We start from the raw sequence: 19710 nt of genomic DNA, 5'->3' as shown, positions 1-19710 counted from the left end.
TAAAATTAGAATTTTCTTTCAATTAACAGGCAAAATATTATCACAGAAATAAAAATACTCTAAAACTTTCATAGATGTTTCTCTTTTTGATGAAAGAAAACCTGGAACTATTTTGTAGTACATTTATTAGTTGCCAGTTTTCAAGAGATGAAATCCTGTAAAGGTAGTTATAAAAATATACAGTAGAAATGTCTTTGGGGAGAGCCTGTGATTTAGTACATATTGCATTTGTTCAAGATAGTCATGGAGATGGGCCTTCCCTGGTGTCTCAGTAGAAAAGAATCCGCCTGCCAATGCAAGAGGCAGGGGTTTGATCCCTGGGTCAGGAAGATCCTCTGAAGGAGGGCATGGCAACCCACTCCAGTATCCTTGCCTGGAGAATCCCATGGACAGAGGAGCCTAGCAGGCTACAGTCCATGGGGTTGCACAGAGTTGGACACAACTTATCGACTAACCAACAACAACCAAGTCATGGGCATGCAAACCCAGTGTTCACATGGGCTCTGTTCTCTAAACTTCATTTTCTAACATTAGAAGTCAGACATGATTTAATAACTATCTGAAGCAAAATAACTGTAGCTTATACTTTTTATGTAATAAAGAGCCATAGTAGTATGGGAATGTCATTTCAGTTATGGACCCATTGGATTAGGTTAATAGGTTTGATCATCTTCTATTTGAGATCAATGACTGTTGCTTGAGGAGCTTTACAGATTTAGCTTGATCTTTTCTTTTTATTTATTTGTTTAAAATTAATTTATTTTAATTGGAGGCTTATTACTTTACAACATTGTAGTGGTTTTTGCCATACATTGACATGAATCAGCCGTGGGTGTACATATGTTCCCCATCCTGAACCCCGCCTCCCACCTCCCTCCCCTGTGGTACATATTCACAATGGAATATTACTCAGCTATTAAAAAGAATGCATTTGAATCAGTTCTAATGAGGTGGATGAAACTGGAGCCTATTATACAGAGTGAAGTAAGTCAGAAAGAAAAACACCAATACTGTATATTAACTCATATATATAGATCTTTTCTTTTTAAATTTAAGGTTATCCTTGAGTTAGGAAAAATACCAAGCTCAGCATACGAATTCACACTTTGCCTTAATATTGAATTTATCTCTAGGTGAAGAGAGACAGCCCTCTGCCGTCATGAAGAAAGGGAAGCAGCTTCATTGGTCCTAATGCTGTGATTCTTAGTGCAAATGCTAAAGTTAAAAATCCAGTGAACCCACTGTATAGAGTTATTTATTATGCCATTCTGGCATGTGATATTGGCTTTGTTCTGGAAAGTTCCAATTTGATTTTTTTTGTTGGTCCTATTTCATACTCCTGGAGAGGAACTTTAAATATCATTTAGGAATGGTCTTTACAATGTCTTTGCGTTGTACTAAAGATTTTGAAGGCCTACTTGCTTCCATGTAAATGTTATCTCATGGACAAGGTGATAAAATTTTATTAATAAAATATTAAAATAGACACTCAGAACATTTGTGTTCTTCTCAACTTACTTATTTCCAAATTTGATGAGCCTAAGTTTTATAGCTCTGATCGAAACTTGATTCTAGAAGCCAGGCCAACTGGATTTAAATTCCTGAAGGTATCATAGATTTGGGGGCACAAATACCATAACACACACGTCTAGTAAGATCTACTTTGGGCTGATATGAGCTCAGGAGAACTAATCTGCTTTCTGAAAAATAACCGAGAATCCACACTAATCACACATATAAACCAGTTTATTAGATTGTCAGTGATACTTTGAGACAAATTCAAGTTATTTTTATTGTACTTTATATAAACAGAGGAAGGGAGGAAAGTTTTAAACTTCAAGCTTTGTTCAGCATGTGTGCAGTTAGCATCCACAGAAGCACCATTGGATATGGAAGAATTAGCACCACAGAATTTTCGGACCTAACTGTTAACATGCATCACTGAAAAATTTGGAACATGAAAACTGAAGTGGTACGTGGTATGGTCTATTAGAAACAATACAAGGCAATTTATGACTCGTTTTCATACAGGACAATACATCACCAATCAATGAGAACCTTTTAAGTACAATAAAGGACAAAAAACACTTTGTACCCTGTTAACACTAGAGCAGTTACAGATGTAAAAACATGTTTTCTTGGAAGAGGTGGTGGGTTGAAATGATCCCTCCTCCTCAATTTTTAAATTCAGAGTTATATAGTTACATGATCTCTTAAGAAAGTATTTTCAAATCTTTATCTCTCTACCACTCCCGACAAATTTCTTTTTTTGAAAACAGAAAGGTTTGATGAATTAAAACAAAACAAACAAACAAACAAAAATAGAGTCTAGAAGCACTCCAGTGTGGTGGAAGATATTCCACATCAGATCGGTTTGAAAAGGATGCCAATGGTGCTGACACTTGTCTTTCCTTCCGTGGAGGAATGTCAAGTACAGAAGCCTCGCATTCACGATGAACTTCGGTTCATTTCTTTCACCGAATGCCTTTATTCTGAAGTGTAACATGAGAGATTTATTCTTTATTCCTCTACTGTTTTTGTAGTGTCATAGGGCTGTTCCTTTTGCTGGATTTGACAACAGTGAAAAGGGTTGATATTCTCTCTGGATTTAGGGTAATTTGTGAGCTAAAGAAAAAATATTAATTTAAATTTAGCACAGATGAAATTTTAAAGGGACTTTCACTATTTTCACATTACAAACCCATAATGAATATCATTGAAAACCTTTCTGTTAGAAAACATGTAACAAACCCTCAATTTTAAGTCTAGGCCAATTTTAGCATATTTGAAGATACTGTATAAGAAATGTGCAATAAGAATAGATACAGGTATATTCAGATCTCAATGCGTTGATGCCAAGGAAAAAATATTTTTACTCACCAAGAGAAGAATATACCTTGAAGCATCTATGCAGACACATGAATCAATCATATATCTGCCCAACTTCTAATTCTGGAATAGTGATAACAGGGTCATTTAGGAAAAAGTACTCAATTACAGTTCGGCAGCAATTTTATGTTGTATATATTGAACAGCAAAAACATCTTTGAAAATAGAATCAGTACTATACGGTAAGTTTACAATTCACCATTTCTATACTTGTAATACATGCGTTTATTTGTTTTCCCAGTTTTTAAAAATCCCACTAGGACCAACATCTTTCTGAACAACAATCTAACATGAAACAAAAACCTTCTAAGGAAAATATTTAGCATCACAGAGACTTGAGAAAAGTCTGTTACTCAGCATCACAAAATACTCGATAGATCTACATTTACGATTGTTCATGCCATGACATTAACACACCTTTGGGTTAATATATCTTATTTAGAAAAAACAAAACAAAACAAAGAAACAAACCAAAGAATTGACATGGAATTTATCTTTAGTCTCTTCTTGGTAAGAGTAGACTTCTAATAAACTTGACTCCTTTCTGTACCATGTAATGATGATTGCATCTATGAAGCAGCATTTACATGTAGTAAAACGTTTAAGACTAGTGACAGGAAAATGGCCACTACAGAGAAAGAATTAAAAATAAGTAAAATTATGGAAAAATGTTTTTTTTCCTTAAGTGAACTGCCCTCAAACTAAACAAACAAACAAAAATCACAAAGTCTGTTTGCTTTGAAATATTCTTGTGTTGAAAAACATATTTGGATATAAGTTAGCCTATCCTTACAAATATCAGAGAGATGTAAGGTGTACCTTGAGAAAAAATTCAGCTTTTGAAAAAAAATCTTGTTTTTTTTTTCCTGTTGAATCAAATCTATTGTTTAAATCAAGTACTAATTTTCTGAAGAGGAAGCAACTATACACGGCAGCACATCCACACTACCGATTTAAATCCGGTAATTTGCCAGGCATGGTTGATTTGAGCATAGAAGCAACACTGATTTCTTCATGTGTTAGGGTTACACTAAAAAAAAAAACCTCAACTAAAAATTGAGTAATGACAGGCTGGCTTAATAGTTTTGATTGCCCTTATCTTTGATCAACATTTCAAAACAAGGTAGTACCAATTAAAAATAAGATTAAAAAAATAAAAGCTGTCTAAAAATTGTTCAATGAAAAAACCTTCAAATTTTACAACATTTTAACCTCAAATGATTGTAGACTAACTCAGACTAACAGTTTTTCCATTATCACAAACACTTTTGTTACACTTGAGTTTTTTCCTGTAGTGTTCATTGGTTGTATTATGTAATGCATTACATTAAAATAGTTTGAATTATTATATTTTATTATAAGAAGCTTTAGAAAAACACATAAGTAGGATAAATTTATAAAAGGATAAAGAATATTTTATGGGATTTTAGACAAGTTCTATACAGACATATAGCTAGTTCAAGGTAATAAAGTGCCTTCATTTCCAGGTAATTACTTTTTCATTAAAATATTTTAAGGCTTTACAAGAAACTTATCAGAAGTTTGATAGCATATGGGGTTATGCTATTAATTAGCATTCTTTCATAGTTTTTATTTCATTTAATCTTTTGATCCATATTAGGTAATTTTTAACAATTAGCAGCTTAAAATGATAAAATTTGAATTGCAAATTCTGAATTCATTTTGTGAGGAAAAAGAAAGATGTATAATTTCTAAATGCTGTGATTTGAACATAAGATTCACGTTTCTTGTGACTGATCCGTTTATGTCATAATATATAACAGCCAATGCCCCCCAAAATTCAACAGAATACTTCATCTCATGGCAAACAGGGCCATGACTTCATTCATTCATATATTCTGTTGTCTGTACATTTAAAATATTGTGCAGCCTTAAATGAAAAAGGCCACAGAAAATCTAAGATAATATCTTTAAATACAGGCACAATTAATATTTTTTATTGCAATAGCTTATGCATAATCTATATTGATGCCAATATCTAATGTTAAACAATTTATATTTGTTTTCATTTTGCTTCTAATACCCATGGATGTATCAGAATAAAATACAGGTAATTCTAATTGAAGTATATACAATAGCCATAATCATACAGAATTCTATTTCTTCTTATCATTTTTCTTTGGAGGATATGGGGGTATTTTAAACACAGCTGTGTCCTTAGTTCTCTTGGCAGCTCCAGATTTTAAGATAAATTATATCTATATGGACATCAACTACTTGATTTTGCTATAATGAATTAAAATATTTAAATATTCTTTTCAGGCATTTAGTTATTTTTATCAGAAAATTGCTAAAGTCAGGCACCAGATTAAAGGGCCATGATATCTAAAACGCTTTCCTAATTACCATTGTATTAATTTAAAATGTTCCTTAAAGATTTTTGAGATTAGATGTAAGAGGAAAGGTAAAACGCATTGCAAAGAATGGTTTAAGTTAATGTTCCATACAATTAGAAAAACAGGAACTACCAGTAGGACCAAAGTGCTAGTTTTAAAATTGAGTTTGGTTTCGAATTTAAAGCCTATTAAGAGTCATTCCTGGGAATTAAAAAAAAATTACAATGGCATAAACTTTTATAATTGCACATTCCTTTACCAAAGTGCCACAAGTTATCAAAACATTTTAAAAATGTACATGATGCTACTTTTCAAAATCTAAGTATATATACATTTACCTTTATTTTTAATAATATAGTACAGACAAACTTAGCACAAATATAAGCAGGAAGATGAATTATAACTTTCTAAAAACAGTATAGTGTATTTTAAAAAAATAACTATTAAGAACTTTTGTCATTATGAAGATTCAAACCCAAGTATAGCCAAAGCATTTCCATAAAATCTGAAACATCATGAGAGTTTATGTAGGCAAATTTTAGTCACACCCTGCCATGCAATGCACAGACATTAAGTGCTTTTTTTTTTTATCACTTTTTAAAAAAATTTGACTACATATTATACTTACTTTCTTCAAATGTTGAAGGGACAATATATTCAATAACTGAGCTTTGGAGACAGTACTAAACATGAGGTTTCTACCCTTAAGTGTTCATTCCTATTAAGCACAGCAAAAAAGTTTGATGCATGGGTTATTAATTTTTATGCTTCTATCTCTTTATTCTAAATAGAAATGTAGAGAGGGCGTATAATAAGGACAAAAGGTCATTAGAGACCAAAGCACAAACATATGGAACAAACATGGTGGAACCTCTCCATATTATTAAATTTGGTGAATTGGGGGAAGACAATAAAATAAATGATTTCTTTACCATGTAATAATTATATTAATATATATTTTAAAATAAACGGCCCCCACATAATATTAGAGTTTTGGTAGTTTTGTAGCTTGAACGTGATGACATTAAACTAAGGAGATGTCTTTTTATAAATTGTGACCCCCCAAAAACTGTATTGTTCAAAGGAGAGAACATGGGATTGTGATGGTTGATGACAGCCCCTTGTCTTGTTATGCTGCAGGTTAAACACTGTGGTGTAGCATCTCATTTAATTAGGGTGAAATGCTGGGAAAAACATACAGTGACTTATGTTAAAAAGAGGATTAGTTCATAGTCATGGAATATTAAATAAATAGCAAAAAAGGACCCCTTCCTTTTTCTACAGTTTGAGAATCTCCCTTGGATGTAAAAATGACCACATAAAAGCATACGAAAGAAGTGCCCAATTCAATCCTAATTCTGAGGATATAGAATGGGATACAAATTGAGACTTGTATCCTCTGAGAAAAGTAACAAACTTTAAAATCAAGTAAAATCAGAAAGGATTAATCATGATAAATCACTGATAATGACTCTCTCCAACCCAACATACAATAGGTAAGTCAGAGAAACAGCAAATATCCTTCCTATATAATTTAAAGAACCTTCTTGTAGTTTTTGAATATGAGGATATAATCCCTTGTTGGTAAGTAATAGTCTTGGATAGTGTAGCATTTAAAAATTACTAGAGAAATACTTCAAATAACAGAAATGCATAATATTTCTAATAGAAACTGTAGATGTGTGGAAATTCCACACTATGTATGATAATCCAACTATGTATTACCTCATGTAATATCCAATATAAGATTCCACGATCTTTCTTGCTGACACACACAGATATTTTTTTTTCTTGATTTTGCAAAAACAGTTGTATTTACCTAATTTAGCTTTTCCCTGGGAGCAGTGCTATTGTGATGACATAAGTCCTGAAAATACCTATGAGAACCATTCCTACCATATAATTTAATCTTGCTTTCTATTTCTACTGTATTTTCTACTTAGTATTTCAATATCATTCAGCTGTTGTATAGCACTTTTGATTTCCAAATGCCTTACAAATGATTAGAACAGTCACTTCTTATTGCATTCCTATGAGGAAAGGAAAGCTCATAAACTGCTTGAGCCGTGGTGGAACTACTTGGACCTTAGGTATCTTCTGCAAGCCAGAAGCAGTTGTCCAGTTCTATGTATCTATACCATACGATCCCTGGGGTCAAAGACAAGAGCTTCTCTGCTCTACATGCAGACCTAGCAGACTGTCCAGCTCATGCTGTATGCAAAATAAATATTTGTTGACTTAATGAAGGAGAAATGAGATTGAAAAAACACAGAAGAAAGAACCTCGACCCCACGCCCAACTGAAATGGTGCGCTTGCCCACTCCTGCTTCTCTGCTCCCAGAGGGTCGGTAGTATTACTCGTCTTAAGTGATAGGGTGGTATTACTCACTCATAATGGCAAAATCCATGTTGTATATGCTCACCAGAATATCAATGACACAACTGTTATTATAACCACTCCTAAAACTTTGAATCACCTTGCCTTTTGCCAAATATTTAAATAAGAAGTCGTACTTTCATGTACAGTAGACTATTCTTTTCCTAAGCTAATTCAGGCACAAAACAATCAAGGAAGTAATTCTTCCAGGTGCAATCATTATCTTGAATATGGAGAATAACAGAAAGGAGTGGAAAGACAGCTACACAGACAGTGCGAAAGGAACTGGGGACTACTGGTTCTTCAGTGTTCTGGAAATAAGTGCAGGAAAGTTAATATCCTTGAGAAGATAGAGATTTTAGTGAGCTAGATGAATGGTGAGGTTCAACTAGATGATGCCGGTCTTTTCCAGCTCTAAAATTGTACGTTGTGCTGTGCTTCCTCCTTTGATATGATGGGAATGTGTATGGTAATCAAAATAAGTTTTATTTTTAAGAAAAAAGAATAACTTTGTAATGTTTAATATCCTGGATCTCTTGAACAACTGAGTATTAAGTTTTTTCTTTAAACCATCATTAGGCCTTGTTGACTGAAAAAAAAAAAGCACAATGTGAGAGTTGTGAGTATAGTTTTATTTGGGGCAAAATGAGGACTGCAGCCAAGGAGATGGCACCTCAGATAGCTCTGAGAAAACTGCCCCAAAGAGGTAGGGTGGAAGGTCAGTATATATGTGATTTTGCAGAAGGAGGAATATATGCCATCAAGCACATATTTTTTCCAAAGGTTTCTGCTAGCCTCATGATGGTCACTGCTAGTCCCAAGGAGCAGACAACACCATGAAGGACTTCAGTGCTTTTCTATATATGAGGAGATACAAGAATTGGGCTCATACACTGTTCTCCTGAAAATATCTTACTATCTGAAGACCTGTTCTGGCAGTTTCTCCCAGAGCACAGAATGCCTCATTCCTGATCTCCACCCTGAACTCCATTTAGAGGATGTTGAAGGTCAGTAGCTGCAGTGGCTCATGATTTAATCCTTGTAGAGGTAGATGGCAAGTGCCAATTTGTAGGTGACAGCCTTCTTTTGCAATGTGCCATGTCAAGCCTTTTAAATCCTAAATAAATCTACTTAAATTATGTCAGCCTAGTGTGTATATTATAATACTTTATATTATCAGCAAAATTAGCAGCTGAGAGCTTGCTCCTATTTCCACAACTTTACATGAATGTTTCTGAAAAGGTCTTACCCACTAAGTGCGACTCATGACCTCATGTTCAATTTCTTCTTTTTTTTTTTTCATGTTCAATTTCAAAGAGAGAAAGGTGAAATTATTTCTTGTAAAAATCAAGATGTTTGGTTTTAAACCACAAATGATAATCATATTAGGTATGAATCTCTAAGCTGCTTTACATGTTAATAAAAACAGCACTATATAATAGCTAGATTAATTAATTTTGACAGAGAAGCAAAAACATTATTTATCCAAAATTAGGAAGCAAAATTCTAATTTTTATTAGCAAGAACCACAAATACATGGGTGGAGGAAAGATGATTTACTATGAGCGTTAATTTCTGCTATGCTAGGACTTCCCAAACTCTTTAAACTGCATGTACTCACTGGGAAATCAGGCATACAATTATTTATTTCACAACCTAAGACCACTTTACACTTTGAACATTAAAACCATGTCATTACGTATATCAAAATGGGAACCAGGGCTATATCCTCACTTCTCCACATGGTAACAAACATATTGACAGTTAATTAAAACTAATTACTACATACAAAAAACATGATGAACTGCTTAGAGAATTCATTCATACTGCTCGAAAGTGGTTAACTATCTTCATAGTGTAGAACATATAGCCTTGAAGCTGAGTATGATAGCACTTCAAATCCTCCTTATGGATTAAATTATAGTAATGAGATTCTCTTGGTAATTTAAATGTAACTGCCTTTTTATGAGAAATAAGACTTGGGCCAAATTCTGCATTAAAGTTGGTCATGTTAAAGGGGAGCTTCATTTCAGTATTTCTGGAATAATCAGAATGAAATATGAATGTGGTAAAATAATTTAGGAACCATAAGGAGAAAAAATAGCTATCAGAGACAAGAAGGAAAGTATGTGTATTTAGTGGCAGGCAGAAAGGCAAAGGAAATGAGAAAATAAGTAGATGAGAGGGATTCAGAGACTGGGAATAGATGAAATGTTATTAATACTCTCTCAGTGATCTGGCAAAATATTTCCTTTGAGTGCCTTTTTCCATAGAACTGATGCAACACTGTAGTACCATATGGTTTCTCTTTCCCTCACTGACTAGTTGTATAAACTATTGTTGAAAAAGACCTCCCACCTTTCCATAAAGTTAAGAAAGTGCTCATTAGGGGATCTCTTCGCATGACTTGGTGTTCTGCAACCTCTTTGTGGTTCTGATGCTCCCCATTTTAGAATCTTAAGGGTGGACACAGCATGGATAGGTAAGGACTAAGCCAAAGGCCAGCTCAAGCCTCTCCTTTATTTAGTTACATCTGAATTCAGACTCCTCTTTGGCAAGAATAGGATTTTCTTAAAAAAGACAACAGCAGATCTATTAGTACACAATTGACTATGCCACACCAGAATCACAGTATTATCTTCGCTTAAATACATTGCTGCTCCCCAGAATCTCAATGACTCTTTGCTTAAAATGGTAAAATTTGGGAATTTTCTAAATTTTTCCCTGGCGGTCCAGCAGTTAAGACGCCAAGCTTCCAATGCAGGGGACACAGGTTCGATCCTTGGTGGGGGAACTAAGATCCCACATGCTAAGTGACCAAAAAACAAAAAAAATCTCTATGCCAGAGGTCATAGTTATACAACTCTCTAAATATACCAAAAGTAACTGAATTGTGCAGGTAAAGCAAGTGAATTGTATGGTATGTAAATTATAATTCAAAAAATTAAAAAACAAATAAAATGGCCAAATTTTGGTAAATTCAATTAGAACTTTCAGAAAAACAAAAATGCAATCTGGATGTTGCTTTCATTGTATCCATTCTCCTTTCATTACATAAAATATGGGCCAATGTGAGTTTCCAGTAATAAAACTGAGTTCATAAGGTTTACATTATATAATTTTAAAAGTGTGTACAAGCAACTGAGGCATCACCATACTGATAAACAATGAAAGCATTCCTTCCTGAATGTTTTGATAATAGAGATATCATAAGAAGTGTCTCCTAGCCTGCAATTATTTTTCACGTTACTTTCTGAGCTCAAAACAGAGCTATAAAGTAAAAGAAAAAAAAAGCAGTAACCGTTCACTGGCTATTGAATTGTTGAACTGCACAAGCCTGTTTTTAATAGAATAATAGGATAATTTAGGGTCTCTCAAAAGAGTACGAATATAACTAAGGTAGGAGAGTTGTCTGAATGTTAGGAGCACTATCATTTAATATTAGTATTAGCAGATATTTTTTCCCCTCCATTCTTACTACAGGGTTGCTGCCATGATTCAGTTAAGATACTCAGAAAAGATCTGCTTATTTTTCGCCTGTTTAAAAAAAGCATCATTAGCAATAAAAAGGAAATATAAATTCAACAACAGGGATGGTCCTGAAAATACTAGGCTGAGTGAAGGAAGTCAAACACAAAATATACTTGTCAACTTATATGAAATTTCAGAATAGATGAAAGTGACCCACGGGGCGAGAAATCAGATTGGTGACTGCTTCTGGAAGTCAGGATGGGGGGACGGCGTGGGTGGTGACTGGGAAGGGATATATGGGAACTGGCATGAGAAAAATGTTCTATGTCTTGATACTTGCCCAAACTGACTGATTGGTATAAGAAGAACTGTATGTAAATTAAACTTTAATATAAAACGTTCAACAGCATTACAACCAAGCAAAAAGAATTGTATGTAAATTAAACTTTAATATAAAACGTTCAACAGCATTACCACTAAGCAAAATATACTAAAGAACCATCGTGAAGGTTGGTGTCATTTCTCTTTTTTCATGTCAAAAATTCTGCCCTCATCATGCCCCATAGAGAGCAACATATCCCAGAATGGGGTCTATGATGTACCCTGCAGACGACATGGATTTTGTATCAGCGCACTAAACCTAAACAGGCTCTCTGTAACTGGAGAAGAATTAAGTAAGACACATTCTTTTATGGACGATAGTAAATGTTCTTTATATCTAAGAAAAGAAATAGAACATCTTATGTTTCAAATACACGATAGAATTGGGACTTCCCTGGCAGCCCAGTGGTTAAGATTCCATGCTTCCCATGCAGAGGGCAGGGGTTTGATTCCTGGTCGGGGAACTAAGATCCAGGATGCCCCGCTTGGTATGGGCAAACAAACAAAAAAACCCCTAGAATGTGAAAGGTTTTCCAAGTCAGATTTATTCATGTGAAAATACTAATTTATACACACAGAAAAAAAATCAATTAAAATTTTGGCTGAAATGCTTAAAAGTAATCATGGCAGTATAGTCTTCAATCCTGTTTTGGTTCCCCAAAGAAGTGTGAATGCAGATGCAGCAGTAGTGACCACTAGTATCTAAAGCAGGTCGATGAACTTAAAGCATTTAGGTGGGAAGGAAACAAAATTTTATCTCATGCTGTGGTGGCAGTGTAGTTGCTAAGTCACATCAGACTTTGCGACCCCATGGACTATAGCCCGCCAGGCCCCTTTGTCCATGGGGTTTCCCAGACAAGAATACTGGAATGGATTGCCATTTCCTTCTCCATTACCTTGTGCTACCTGGTGCATAATCAAGCATATACAGCATGCCACATTTTAAAACCATTTAAATGCCACTGGTTGGGGTCTAATTTTTCATGATTAGCTCACCACTTCAAATCTAAGGGGCCAAGCTCATTGACTTTAAAGAGGTGACAATCAGAGGTAAAATATTCAAGGAATTCCCAATTTCCTATAGAAATAATCTTATTACACTACTGGACAACTCTAAAAATAAAGTGAAGAAGTTCTACTGGTTCTGAGAAGAAAATAGTAATACCCTGACATATCCAGAAGAGAATTTATGTGCGAGTGATGCCAAGTATTCATGGGCAAAATTAAGACTGCAATGAAACCAGATAATTATTTCTCCAAATTATTTCTTGTTTTAATTCCATTTCTAACCCACCAAAGGCTTATGCTGTCCTAAATTGACCTGTTATACAAAGGCATCTAAAATATCTAATTTAAGTGCTATTCATCATTTCCACCAGAGTAGAGGGAAGAAATGGAAAAAGTAAGCCATTTCCGTAGCACAATGCCTGCCTGTAGGAGGAACTCAATAAGGATTCGCAGAATAAATGAATGAATGCTTTCATTTCCTGGAACCGTCATTTCTTACCTCACACAATGGCTTCTTACTATACATTAAAACCTCAGTGTGACTGAAAAGGAAAAACATAGGCACATACTTACTAAAAAAAAAAAAAAAAGTAATGCTCTGGGGGCTTCCCTGGCGGTCCAGTGGTTAGGACACTGTGCTTCTACTGCAGGGGGCATGGGTTCAACCTTGGCTGGGGAAGTAAGATCCCACATGTCACACAGTGTGGCCAAATAAGCTTAAAAAATTAAATAAAATGAAAGTAATGCTCTGAAACCCACATCATTATCGCTGCTATTGCTATTGTTGACCCAAAAAGTTGTATAAATATACACTGATGTAACTGGAAAACCACAACAATAAATTGACACATGATAACCTAGATGTTTAGGTATAAAAAATTTCCTTTTAAAAACTCAGTTGATACTAAAGGACACCATTTGTTTTTCTAGAGGCAATGATAAAAACTTCCATAATTAATGGCATGGGTAGTTGTATGATGCTTCAGATAAATATTTTCTGAGATAGTGAGAGGTTTAAAGGTTCATAAATACCAAAGAAAAACAGAATGCCAGGTGCTAGAAGATAGAAGAAATATAGTCCAAGATGATATAAAATGAGGAAAAGCTCAGTATTAGAATGACGGTCTGTAGGAGCCTCTTTATGATGGTAACTGGGACCTCAATTATAATGGTTAATTTCTGGTTAAATAAGAATTAGAGTGTGTGTCAACTATCAAACAGCTATTTTTCAGAAGAAAAAAATGACTCACAAACATAATCTTGTTTGTAATAGCTTTCAACTGTAAAATAAACGGGTGAGAGAAGTCTTGTAGCTGAGAGGAGAAAACAAACACATATTCTAAATGAATCACATATACCATCCCCAACAGATTTTGAAGCAAAATAATAGAGAAGTAGGTATTAGGTAGTGGGGAGACCATTTAATAAGGTCTAGCTCAAGTTCTGAAATGACAAGTTAAGTGATTTTGAACAAGACACATAACATCTTGAATGTTTTTCCTATCTGGTATAAGAGACTTGGGTTCGATTCCTGGGTCAGGAAGATTCCCTGGAGTAGGAAACATTCCCCCACTTCAGTATTCTTGCTTGGAGAATCCCATGGACAGAGGAGCCTGATGGACTACAGTCCATGGGGTTGCAGAGTGGGATACAATTGAAGCGACTTAGCACAGCATAGCACATAAAATGAAGGTGTTACATTACTGCAAAGATTCCTTTGTTGGTTGGGGGTGAGGGGGTGGGTGGAAATTGAGGCAGATTAAGACAAGAAAATCCTAGGTTGTCAAGTCACTAAGGACAGTTAACACAAATAATAGAAAACAGGTGATTATAATCCTTTTAGTTGCGGGGCAACTGGCCCCAAATTATGCAAACTGCCAAATGATCATCTTTTTAAAAAAGTCAAGCAATGCATTTCTGTTTTCCTCCAGCAATAAAACCATGTTTTGATACTTCCTTGTCTGCAGATATTCATTTTCTTAATGGCGTCTTTTGATGAGCAGAAAATTTTAATGATCTAGTTTTTTTTTTCCTTTATAAAAGTTAGTGATTTTGTTTCCTGTCCAAGAAATTTCTGCCTACATGGTTGTTGGCTGTTATATTTTACTGAAAACAGCTTCAACAGATTTTAACTAACCCAACTCCCTTGTTGCAGCTACACCTGACTGAGTTACTCTGGTAAAAGGAAACGTCCACTTCCTTCCAATTTTGCATACGTTTGCTCTACTTTCTGGAGAACTACCCACTTTAAGGGTTGGGAAGAATAATGAGGTTATTAAGTTTATTAAATGCTTATTATGTGACAGAACCTTTGCTAACAGCTTTATGTATCTTGAAAGTGAAACTGAAGTCACCCCGTTATGTCCAACTCTTTGTGACCCCATGGACTGTAGCCTACCAGGCTCCTCCATCCATGGAATTTTCCACGCAAGAATACTGGAGTGGGTTGCCATTTCCTTCTCCAGGATATCTTCCCCACCCAGGGATCGAAACTGGGTCTCCTGCATTGCAGGCAGACAGACGCTTTACCGTCTGAGCCACCAGGCAAGCTCAGCTTAGCCACCTAAGCTTATGTATCTTAGCATGCTGAATTTTCTTTAAGAGCATTTTGGCTGACTATAGGTTCCGTGAGGCAAGGAACCTTATCTATTTTGTTACTGATACATCCCTTGGCCCAGCACATAGCGAGTCATTATAAACAGAAAGCTCATTGAATTAATTCTCACAATGATTCTAAAAAGGTATAAAATTTGTCCCAAATTACACAGTATGTGACAAAATTTGATCCTGAACCCAGGACTGGCTGACATGAAAGTCTGTTCTATACTCTTTACCATTCTCTGCTAGTCTACTGACACTGCCTGATAACTCTGTGGGGAACCAGTATCTAGAAATACAGCTGAAATTATTGCCATGGTTTAAGGGGGTGGACAAAATGCACTGAAATTATTTTAAGTTAAAATTATTTTGTTTCTCTGAAAGCAAAAAGCAAACATGGATTTTCTACTAAGCTCCTTCATGATAATCCTAGGTGTACTGACCTTCTTATATTTATAGCTATTTGATTATTTATGCAGATTGAGCCACATGAAAGTTTTATGGTCACAGAAATATATGCAGAGATAAATTCAATCTCCAGGTGAGAATTTAGAATTCAGTCTGCTAATTCCTCAGTGAGGCTACAAGTGAAAATGAAAGTCGCTCAGTTGTGTCCAACTCTTTGCAACCCCATGGACTATCCAGTCCATGGAATTCTGCAGGCCAGAATACTGGAGTGGGTAGCCTTTCCCTTCTCCGGGGAATCTTTCCAACCCAGGAATCAAACCCAGGTCTCCTGCATTGCAGGCAGATTCTTTACCAGCTGAGCCACAAGGGAAGCCCAAGAATACTGGAGTGGGTAGCCTATCCTTTCTCCAGGGGATCTTCTCAACCCAGGAATCAAACCAGGGTCTCCTGCATTGCAGGTGGATTCTTTACCAGCTAAGCTATGAGGGAAGCCCCTGTGAGGGTACAAAACCATGGTTACCTGGGAATGCTAGGAACAATTCATTTATTCAATGGAACTTTCTAGGCAACAGAGTTTTAACCACAATGCTCTTGAGCCTGTTGAAATTCAAATATTCCTAGTATGTATGATTATTTTGATTTTCTGCTTCAATTATTACACAGTGAACATGATAAAATTTTGTGTGTGGGTGAAGATTACTGCACTGTTAACTATTATAATGATATAATGGAAGATGTGGGTTCTTGAGTTAATTTGCTAAAAACTTGGAACATCTGTTTCAAACGGGTTTTCGAAAAAGCCTGCTTCCAACTTATTATGTGGTCATTTATCTCTTGTTCGTGAGCGTGTAGGGGGAAAAAAAAATCACTGGTTGACTTTTATTAATCGAATCTACTGTGCAAATGAAGTAGTTTTCTCTCTTAAATTCTTCAAATAACATTGTTTGAAGGCTACAATGCAACGCAATGCCATGACAAGACTCGTGTCTACAGGATGGGATTTGTATTCTAGTCAATAGGATCCAGTTCTGGGAGGTTCACTAAGGTGGGAATTCTCAGTAACTAGAGGCTGAATCTAGGCAAGTGGTTTCTGTATAGACATGCGCAACAATATAATGATTTGTCATGCCTTCTGCTAGGGCCCAAATAGATCAAAGATTCAGTGCAGAATTGCACCTAAAGATGTAACAAAAACAGGAAAATAACTAGAATGCATTAAAAAATATTTTATTCAGCTATAAAAAGCATGTACTTAATTTGAACAAATTTTAAGTTTACCATTTAAAATTTCTATAGTTTTATTATGAACGCTTCAACAAGCTGTGGGGTCCTTATAAACCTTGGTTATTTTATTAGATCGCTAAGTGATTTACAGCAAACTATTTAACCTGCCTGGGCCTGTTTTCTTCATCTGTTAAGTGAGGTTAGTGATATTGATCTAAACTCATCTGAATTAGTATTTTCATCAGGATGAAATGAGATCCAATATATGAAAGAACTTTGAAAAATGTCAAATGACATGCAAATTATTATAATTTAAAAATCCCATAATTCTTTTTTAACATTTAATTAGAAAATATTTTAGCAGCAATGACCATTTATAGAAAAACTTTCAGGATAAATGAATCTTTTGTACCAAAAAATAATTGAATTTATCCATTAACGGCTCTTCATTGCAATGAGTCTTCAACGAAAATTATTACAGCTTGTGATTTACACAGACACAGTGGAATCAGGTTTACTCCATTCAGCTAAGACATTGGTGAGTAATTCATAGTTGAGAACACGGATGGATTTTGTTTATCAATCCAGACATATGGAGAGAAAAGGAGTGCATGAAGATATTGTATACATGATGAGAATGAGATTAAAGTGAAGATGAATACAAAGATCTGGGGCAGGGAGGACAAATATGTGACATGAATGTTACTGCTCCTTGCCTTCCTCATCCTCTCCCCAGCTCAACCCCATGGACACAGCGGTCATAGAAGTCACAGCGGTCTTAGGATGAGCCTGCCTGGAACTCCACAATCTCCAACCTTAGAGCTCAGGAAGTCATCACCATCTGAACACAGCACATGAGATGAATCAGAATCATTATTTTCATCCTAGGACATCAAAAGAGACTTGGAATGGAAAACTGAAAAAGACACATGTATCCCATTGTTCATTGCAGCACTATTTACGATAGCTAGAACATGGAAGCAACCTAGATGTCCATCGACAGATGAATGGATAAAGTAGTTCAGCCATAAAAAGTAATGCATCTGAGTCAGTTCTAATGAGATGGATGAACCTAGAACCTATTATACAGAGTGAAGTAAGTCAGAAAGAGAAAGATAAATATCGTATTCTAATGCATATATATGGAATCTAGAAAAATGGTACAGAAGAATTTATTTACAGGGCAGCAGTGGAGAAACAGACAAAGAGAATAGACTTATGGACATGGGGAGAGGGGAGGAGAGGGTGAGATGTATGGAAAGAATAACATGGAAACTTACATTACCATATGTAAAATAGATAGCCAACAGGAATTTGCTGTATGGCTCAGGAAACCCAAACAGGGGCTCTGTATCAACCTAGAGGGGTGGGGTGGGGAGGGAGACAGGAGGGAAGTTCAAAAGGGAGGGGATATGTGTACACCTATGGCTGATTCATGTTGAGGTTTGACAGAAAACAACAAAATTCTGTAAAGCAAGTATTCTTCAATAAAAAAAATAATTAATTAAAAAAAGAGAGACTTGGAATGGAGAAGACAGAGATATTGTTTAAAGTTGTATCACTGTAGTTCTCTAAATTGGCATCAATGAAATATATCCTAAATATCATAACAGATGCAGATCATTCATATTTAGAGAATAAATTGTTCAAGGGAAAAGTACATACAACTTTTACAACAGCTCCAAACATACTTATATTTACCAACACATGGCCAGGCCTGTGGCAGATAATCAGATGAGTATTCAGTGAATGGAAAAAAATGACAGATTGATTAGGCTCCAACAGTTGCTTTGAATCAAATAACTTCGGACATGGCCCACTTCAAGCTAATGGCGGTGGAATGTTATTCTTCCATAAATCACTGTATCTCGAGTTCTTAGCGAAAGGGCTGGCGCAGAGCAGCCACTTAATACTCACTGAGTGAATACAAGGACAGGATCATTTATCTATTAAGCAAGGGACAAAATATCTGAAGTAAAATTTAGGATGGGCAGGAAACCAAAGATCTCATATGCTACAAGATTTGTGAGTCAGTTTTTGGAATAAGATGACATAGTATTTCTTATCAGGTTTTTAAATGATCACTTTCATTCCCACTTGTCATCATTCTGATCCGTCTGTTAAGTACTGTGATCTTCAGGCAACAAGATTTCAAAGGCAAAACAGGAAGAGAAACGCTTGTGATTAAATGAAGAGGGATGATTTTAATCATCAGCCCAGGGCAAGGTGTAGAGGGGAATAAAAAAAGAGGAAGAAAAAACAGCCTCTGGCTTTAAACTTAAATTTAAGTTAAGGAGATGGGATTTCTGTACAGGAAAGTTGAAAGTGAAAGTGAAAGTCGCTCAGTCCCATCCGACTCTTTGTGACCCCATAAACTATACAAGTCCATGGAATTCTCCAGGCCAGAATACTGGAGTTGGTAAATTTTTAAATATATTTAATCATGTTCTAGTCTGTGTCTAAAAAAAACCTTTTGGAGCTAGAAGAATGGCCTATTGAAAGTTTTAGTGTACAGGACGAAAAGATAAGTCTACACTTTATTAAAGCAACTGTAACTAAATATGAAGGATGCTAAGAATGCTAAGAAAGAAAGAATGATCAATTAATGTCAGGTGAAATGGATAAGATGTGAAGAAAATAAGAAAAGGCCACAGAAGGAAGTTGAAGGTAGCTTTAGAAGTTTCATGACTCCATGGATATAGAAATTGAAAGGTTCTTCTGATCCAACACCCACACTGATGGATAAACAAGCTGGGGTCCACAGCAGTGAAATGACCTGCTCTAAGCCTACCTAGGGGCTTCCCAGGTGGCTCAGTGGTAAAGAATCCACCTGCCAAGCAGGAGACTCAGGGTTCAATCCCTGGGTCAGGAAGATCCCCTGGAGAATCCAATATTCCTGCCTGCAAAATCCCATGGGCAGAGGAGCCTGGTGGGCTACATTCCATGGGGTCACAGAGTCAGACATGACTTAGCAACTAAACAACAACAAGCCTATCT

The 19710-nt window shown here is 35.6% G+C and overlaps 1 protein-coding gene across 2 annotated transcripts in view; it reads right to left on the bottom strand.

Annotated features, from left to right (window-relative positions):
- Positions 1-1730: 1730 nt before the first annotated feature.
- PURG (purine rich element binding protein G) overlaps positions 1731-19710 on the bottom strand; it is a 37914-nt gene continuing 19934 nt past the window's right edge. The window contains exon 3 of one of the 2 annotated variants that reach the window (XM_081523514.1): positions 1731-2625. In XM_081523514.1, coding sequence (XP_081379640.1) covers positions 2521-2625 — 105 coding nt within the window. In that variant the 3' untranslated portion in view covers positions 1731-2520. Of the gene's footprint in view, positions 2626-16700; positions 17598-19710 lie in introns of those variants that run through there. The other variant, XM_081523513.1, reaches the window with a different exon arrangement.

This window comes from Giraffa tippelskirchi, chromosome 8 (genome assembly GCF_054371585.1).
Source record: "Giraffa tippelskirchi isolate mGirTip1 chromosome 8, T2T-mGirTip1v1.2.pri, whole genome shotgun sequence".
In the NCBI taxonomy this organism is placed as follows: Eukaryota; Metazoa; Chordata; class Mammalia; order Artiodactyla; family Giraffidae; genus Giraffa; species Giraffa tippelskirchi.
The sequence above is the reverse complement of the archived record's forward strand: the minus strand, read 5'-3'. Positions and strand labels throughout refer to the sequence as shown.